Genomic DNA, 7,122 nt, shown 5'->3' on the forward strand with positions numbered 1-7,122 from the left:
TATACCAATTACATGCATATAATTATCCAATAGATATACATTCTCTCCTCTCTCTTCCAATTTCACTCATCTCTCATCTCTCTCTAATATGTAGCTACGAATCATAACTAGCAAACTATAGCTATAGAGCCTAATTAAGTTATTGTTAGTGGATATTTGTGAAATTTCATCTATTATTTTATCCAATTTTCGTCATTTAAAAGAATTTCAATTTCATTTAACTATTCAAACTTTAAACTTCGATATGATACATTTTTAATCAAACTATAATATTTCAATTAGTACTTATGTCTATGTTCGTCCGGATAGATACAATGATATTTGTGATCAAAACAAAAACTAAGGTGAACTTAAATCCGTATATTTGAATTCGTATTCCCAAATCCATATCCCTACCAAAATTCATGAAAAATTCAACCTCTAGATACATCCGCATCCGAGTTCAAACAACTTAATTATTATGAGTCTGTTGTTTAATTAGTCCATAATTTATATGGGAATGAAAACAAAGCAAACATTGTATTAAAAAAACAAGACTAGCTAGTTACAAGAGGACACTTAGTGGTGCATTGACAAGGAAATATTGTAGTAGTAACATAATATATAGCTAGAAGTGAAAACTACTTAATCCATGATTGAAACTTGAATCCCTCTTGGAAGACATGAACCTTTGAAACCAATCTCATCTTTAGCTCCCACCACTTCACAAAGCTTGATGATCACAATATTCTCTTTCTCTTCAATCATTTGCAAACTCGTTTGAAAAATGTCTTTTAGCCATTCATCAAACAAGTTGTTGAGAAATGAACCACACCCTTCCAATACCTTCTCCAACACCATCTCATCAAATGAAAATTTCTCTAGTATTTTACTCCCACATACTTCTTCCAATGACCTTCTCATCTTGAACATGAACACCTCTCTCATTTGCTTGTCTTGAGAAGAATCGCGCTTCATAACAAGGCGGTTCTTGATGAGGTCCAAAAAACCAAGTGATGGATTGTTGTTTTGATGATGTTGATCATTGGCTGTATCCCGAGTCAAGTCACTTGAAACTGGGCTAAAGTCCTCAGTCTTGGCCTCGTGTACTTCACCCTCGTCATAAACCTCGTCTGCTTTGATGTTGAGGTCAAGGGTGTTTGAGTTCAATTGCTTCATTATCTTCCCTTTTTGGGTAGAAATTGAGGTGACATCTTCCATCACATTATTTCTTGGACTCTTGGTTTTGTTAGGCAAAGATAATTCCCATTCAGCTTTTCGCTTATGATCAACACATACTGATCCAGGATTCGGACTTGTTTCACTTACCACGAGTTTCATCTGGATTACAGACTCTGTGCCATAGTACTCTCTTCCATCACTGCAGTGATCAGTTGCATCGCTAGTCCTGATTGCCACGATGAACAAATGACTAGAGCTCCGATTTTCATAAGCATCCGTAAGAAATTTCAACAGTTCTGCATCAGCAAAATCGACATCTTCCAGTAGGACAACAAGCTTCTCATTATTCCTTAAGGCCTTGTTGAGCAATTCAACATGATTTGACATGTTTCTCATGTTGATGCACAACAGCAAATCATCAGAACCATAAGCTGATTTTGCGATCACTCGAGCCAATCTCTGTTTCCCAATTGAGTCATTCCCCTGAATCAACAACCAATTCTTCTGCTTATTGATTGTGTTGAAATCCATCAATGCATCAACAATAGTATGCATGTTTTCCATTTGCCAAGGCAAGTTCTCTTGTAACATTTTGAGCATCTCTTCATCAACGTTATGATCAGAAAGCTGTGAATTCCCAAGAGCAAGTGTGATTTTCACTTCTTTCCCTTCTCTGTTCTTAAGAGAATCCAAGTTTGGCTCAACTGATGATTGTGATTCATTTTTCGAGTTCCCATTGCTGAAACTGAACTCGATATGGCACGATTGTTGTCTTCTGAATCTTGGTACAGTGCTTGCAGCTCCATGATTAGGCTTCACATTTGGAGGATCACTAAATGAAATTGATTTGCAATCTGTTATTATACTGTTCTGATTAGGCCACCATGGATACAATGAATTATATGAATAATTCTTCCCATTAACATTGTATTCATTGCACACAACTGAACTTATTTGTCTTTGATTTGCCTTCCCTTGATGAAGATTTTTGCACAATCTGCTCCACTTTCCTTTCAACTCAGCCAAATCATCCTGAAAATAGATAATGTTGTCCCATTTAATATGATAGATTAGACCTTTATACTCCGAATTCTATCATCATCTTGTTGATGTTATTTTTTAATTTTGTGATCTTAAACATGTTACGTGAAGGATAATAGATGAGAATAACAGATTTTTTTTTGAATTTTGTGTAAAATATGCAGAGTGTACTAAAATATTTTTTAATTTTGTAAACTTAAACATGTAAGAATAATAGTATGATGTGTACCTTGTTAGTTGAATCCATGTCATGTGGTTTGAGCCAATCAGGCAACGGTGTTGAAGGTTTGTCAGAGTGTTTAGTGTCACATGTGATAGTTTTGTGCTGCCCAAACTTCAACATAGCTTCTTTTTCATAATTACAAGTGCATTGTGCACAACAAGTGAGTGCATCTTGTTCCTCCTTGCTAGGTATTGGCTTTTTCCCAAACATTTGTTGAGAGAATGGTATTCTTGCTTCATGGACACTGCAAAACCAGGAGAATATAGACTTGTTTAGTAACCAAAATATAATTGAAAATTCTTAACACTCTCAGCCAAATTAAGCGTCTTACTTTCCCTTTTTGTAATTCGTCTCAGTCTCTCAAAAATAGTACAATATCTCTTTTTATATTTAGTATGCTTTGAATTTCAACTTGTTACATGACATTTTCACTCTATTCTATATTAAGTTAATTTTTGAGGCATTTTTCATATCTTAATAGTTCAGTTCTTAAGACTATTTTTAGAGTGTTCTTCCAATCTTACCTTTCATTAGTTAGTATTGGAATTAGTGATTAATTCAACAATAATTAATAAGAGCAAAAATGGAAAAGTAGATTCAATATATGTCTTAATCTACTTTTCTTAAAAGATGTTAAACATCTCAAAAATTAAGTTAATATGGAACTGATGGAGTAACATTTAAAACTATTAAATTCAAAAGTTTCTCTTTGAATTTCTTAAATTACGTGCTCAATTACTATAAGACACTTGAATTGGGATGCAGAGGCAGCGTTTCTAAATTGAACACTTTTATGGAGGGTATAACAAGTGTAGCACTATTCAATCTCCACTAAATTAAAATGTAAGGGGAAAAAGAGAATGAAAATTAACAAGATTATAGTATTTAAATTAGTATTAATATAAAAAATTAGTGTGATTTGTCTAAGCTGCTTTTTCCATCTGAAAAAGAAGTCAAAAAAGGAAGATAATTCCCTTGAAACCTGAAAAAGGCTACCACCGATACTAGAAACATGCTTGGGACAAAAACCCACATACTGCACCATCACCTGCTAAATACTGAATAAAGGTAGCAATTATTTACTATTCTATTTCCATTTTCATTTTCCCTTTTTCACCTTATTATTATTATTATTATTATTATTATGACTTAAAAACAAATCCAAAAAAAAAAAAAAACAAGAAACAAGAAAGCAGTAAATTCAAAAAGATGTCCATTTTACATTTTGTACGTTTTCTTAGCATTGCTTTTTGGCAATATAATAGAGCGTGCTCCTAAGTCCTGCTATTTTTGTTCAGTCTTTCAGACAATGAAAACTCAGACAACAAACATAAAAAGGAAGCATAATACTTTTACTCGTCCACTATTAAACATTAACTAATAGTGGTAATGGGTAAAATAATTGTTGTGTTAATATATATGTCAATTCTAAATGTGAAATGAGCAAATAGAGTGGTGCATTATGATGAATAAATGGTAACTGACCTTGTTGTATTGAGACTTAACCCTAGACCACCAGATGGAACGGATATAGGTTGAAGAGACCATTGAATATCAAGAGGAGGTTGTTTCATTTGGCATTTGATATAAGTTTGATAATTTGCTGTACCCACCAACCAAACCTTTGCATTTGAGCTGCTGCTGCTGTTGTTAGGAGAAACAAGCCTTCCTATCTCAGCTACAAGATGATCAACTGGACTATAATTAACAAACAATCCTCTTTCTTTCTCATTTGTACTATCAACTGTCCATTTCAAGTCACCTGTGTAGATAATGACTCCTCCTCTAGTACCCCCACCCCTTGTAAGAGATTCCACTTTTCTTTTCAGGTCTGTTATGTTCAGCTCCACTTCTTCTCTTTTCATTAACATTAGTGGTGCATCTGAGAACTGAAATTTGATAAAGTGAACTCCTTTAAGTTCCTCAGGCACATCTCCTCTTTCCACTTTTCCCATCAATTGTGCAACTATTCCTTCTGTGTTTGTAACTGAGTCACCAACTATCACACTGTTTCTCCTCTTGTTGTTACTTCTCAACAACACATCTAACACCAACTTAACATCTGATGATGTAAACTTATGAGGTGAAAAGAGAATAGGGTTTTGTGAATTCCAAAAATTATTAAATGGACTATTCTCAGTAGGAGTGTTAGTAGGTGAGCTAGGTGTAGTGTAAATTCCACCAGAGCTATTGTTATTATAACACGGAAACACCGATGAAGAAGCTGATTCCTCTATGTTGTTTTTAATTGCAATACTAGAGAAACCAGCTTCTCTCATAACCCTACTAACACTAGGATCATCTAGAATAGACAAAATAAGTTGTTCTAACTCAACTTTAATAGCTAAAAGAGGTTGTTGTTGTTGTTGCTGTTGCTGCTCTATACAGCCTCGTCGCTGATGAGCTTGTGCTCTTTTAAGTGCAGCAACTAAAGCATTAGACAAACAAGGCTGGCCATGAAGGAGTGGACCAGGACTTGTTGGAAGTCTATTAAGTGCCACATTAAAACATAACTCAAGAGCTCTACACTGAAGAGGATGATGAGAAGTATAATTATTATGTTGTTGAGATTTGAGACAAGCTTTTCTAAGAAGACTTAATCTAGAACTCAACAAAATAGCAGCAACATGAAGAGGAGTAACCTGTGCATGGCCTCTTCTCCTGGCCAAGCTAAGAGAAAGCTTCAAAACTGAAGCAGCCTCTGTTGTGAGGGTCTGTTGAACTGCACTACCCGCTCCCGTTCGCATAACGTAGATACAACCCCACCCCCCCTACACCCCCCTCGTTGTTAATACCGTAACCTATCTTGCCTGAGAACTGAACACTTTCTTACTATGTTACCCCCCTCTACCAGCTCTAACACAACCCCACTCTACTCAAAACTTGTGTTTTTCGATATACTTCTTTCTCTTAAGAAACAAGATTGTGTATATATATATATATGCGCGCTTCAACTACTATAGCTTTATTTTTGTTTTCTTCTTTTCCTTTCAAGTGAAAAAGATATAAGGCCACAAGGGTTTTTTAAATAAAGAAGCCAAGACAGATCATATCTTTGCCTTTAAACTAGTTGTTCTAGCTTTTTCATTTCTTTTCTTTTATTTCTTTTATTCTAAAGACAATTTACTACTCCGTTTCTTTTTAGTCTGTTTCAAAAAATATATTTTTTTTCTTGAAAACTTACTAATTCTAACATTTCCATGACATGTTTAAGTTAATACATATGTTGATCGGGGTCTTAAAAAATATTAACTCTGTGTGTGTTGCATTTTCTAAAAGTAATGAATTTTTGAAGAATTAAATATGGGTACGATATGGAAAATGAAGAGTTTCCGCAACTTATATTAAGACCACAAAATTAAAAAGTATTTTAATATATTCTATCTATCTTTAATTTAAGATCAAAACAAGATTCAAAAGTTGTTATTACTTCTAATATCATATTAAAACCAAACAAACAAATTCAAACCATAATTAATCCGTCCATTTCATTTTATATGAAAGCTTTTGATCGTACAAGAGTTCAGGTAAAAAAAAATTCTTATTTTAAAATCCTGATATACTTATGTGTCTATAAAATTATATTGTTTCAATTTACGTGACATAACTAAAATTTTCAGATTCATTTTTTAAATTTTTTGACAATAATTATGGACATGAAATTTTGTAAATTTAGATATTTTAAAATTATGCAGAAAATATATTAAATAAGAATAATTAACGAATTAAATATTTTACACGCATAGAAAGAAATTTCAATCAAAGAAAAAAGTTGTTTGACAATCAAAATTTCATCTATGCTAGACAAGAAAAGTATTACTCCATGTAAAGAAAATTATTTTTAAAAAATAAGTAATACTACAATTCCTTTTTATACTATCAAAATGGGATGAGCCTTAAATAATTTGGGAATGACTAACAAGAATAGTAATGGAGTGGTAAATAATTCATTTTTAATCTAAGGTCTCAAGTCTCCCGGATACATATTCGTCATTACTAGGAAGTGCTTTACTTTGAAAATTTTCGACGCAAATTTTAATTTAATCAAACTCTAATATATATATCTGACATTAGATCAAAACAAAAAATAAACAATGTGAGTAGTTGATAGTAGTTTTCTTTTGGCATAATACATAAATATGCTTTTTAACTTGGCTTCGAATCGCATTTATGCCCTTTAACTTTGGGTGTGCACAAGTAGACACTGGAACTTGTATAAAGTTGAACAAATAGACACACATGTCCTACATGTCATTTTCGTCCTATGTGGTGTCTTACGTACATTTTGCCATGTAGGACTCATGTGTTTATTTATTTAAAAGTTGGATAGTTAAAGTGCATGTTTGTGCATTATGAAAGTTGAAGATCAAAATTAAAATTTAAAGTCAAGTTGAGGGTCCAATATATATATTATGCCTTTTCTTTTCTTTGGTTTGTCTCTGGTTAGACCAGTTGTACTTTATCTTTCAGCAGTTGTTGTTCTAAGCTTTATGACCAAATGGTGTGTACTGTTTGTAAAGATAATTAGCATGAAAGGTTACTTTTGTTTAATCATTTTTTGCATGGGGATAGGGAACTGTGTCAAGTAATTCTATGCTGTAAGATACTTATTTATTATTAATTAACTAATAGACTGCATTTATCAGAGAATTTGATACTCACTACATGTAAAGCTGCATAAAGAGAATACAAGATTT

The 7,122-nt window shown here is 32.9% G+C and overlaps 1 protein-coding gene across 1 annotated transcript; it reads right to left on the reverse strand.

Annotated features, from left to right (window-relative positions):
• Window positions 1–412: 412 nt before the first annotated feature.
• On the reverse strand, window positions 413–5,438 carry LOC107026375 (protein SMAX1-LIKE 4). The gene is made up of 3 exons (XM_015227324.2): window positions 3,911–5,438; window positions 2,432–2,669; window positions 413–2,193 (listed from the first exon to the last, which is right to left on the reverse strand). Exons 1-3 carry the CDS (start codon window positions 5,170–5,172, stop codon window positions 625–627), a joined length of 3,069 nt encoding a protein of 1,022 aa, XP_015082810.1. The 5' UTR covers window positions 5,173–5,438; the 3' UTR covers window positions 413–624.
• Window positions 5,439–7,122: the final 1,684 nt, after the last annotated feature.

The sequence above is a fragment of the Solanum pennellii genome, chromosome 7 (assembly GCF_001406875.1).
Source record: "Solanum pennellii chromosome 7, SPENNV200".
Taxonomy (NCBI): domain Eukaryota; kingdom Viridiplantae; phylum Streptophyta; class Magnoliopsida; order Solanales; family Solanaceae; genus Solanum; species Solanum pennellii.

Bases quoted from the DNA above. Each gene is read 5' to 3' on its own strand.
- LOC107026375 (XM_015227324.2), bottom strand. From the start codon at position 5,172: ATGCGAACGGGAGCGGGTAGTGCAGTTCAACAGACCCTCACAACAGAG. The intron at 2,670-3,910 runs GTCAGTTACCAT...CTGGTTTTGCAG, and splicing joins TTAAGTCTCAATACAACAAG to TGTCCATGAAGCAAGAATAC. The intron at 2,194-2,431 runs GTACACATCATA...ATCTATTTTCAG, and splicing joins ACATGGATTCAACTAACAAG to GATGATTTGGCTGAGTTGAA.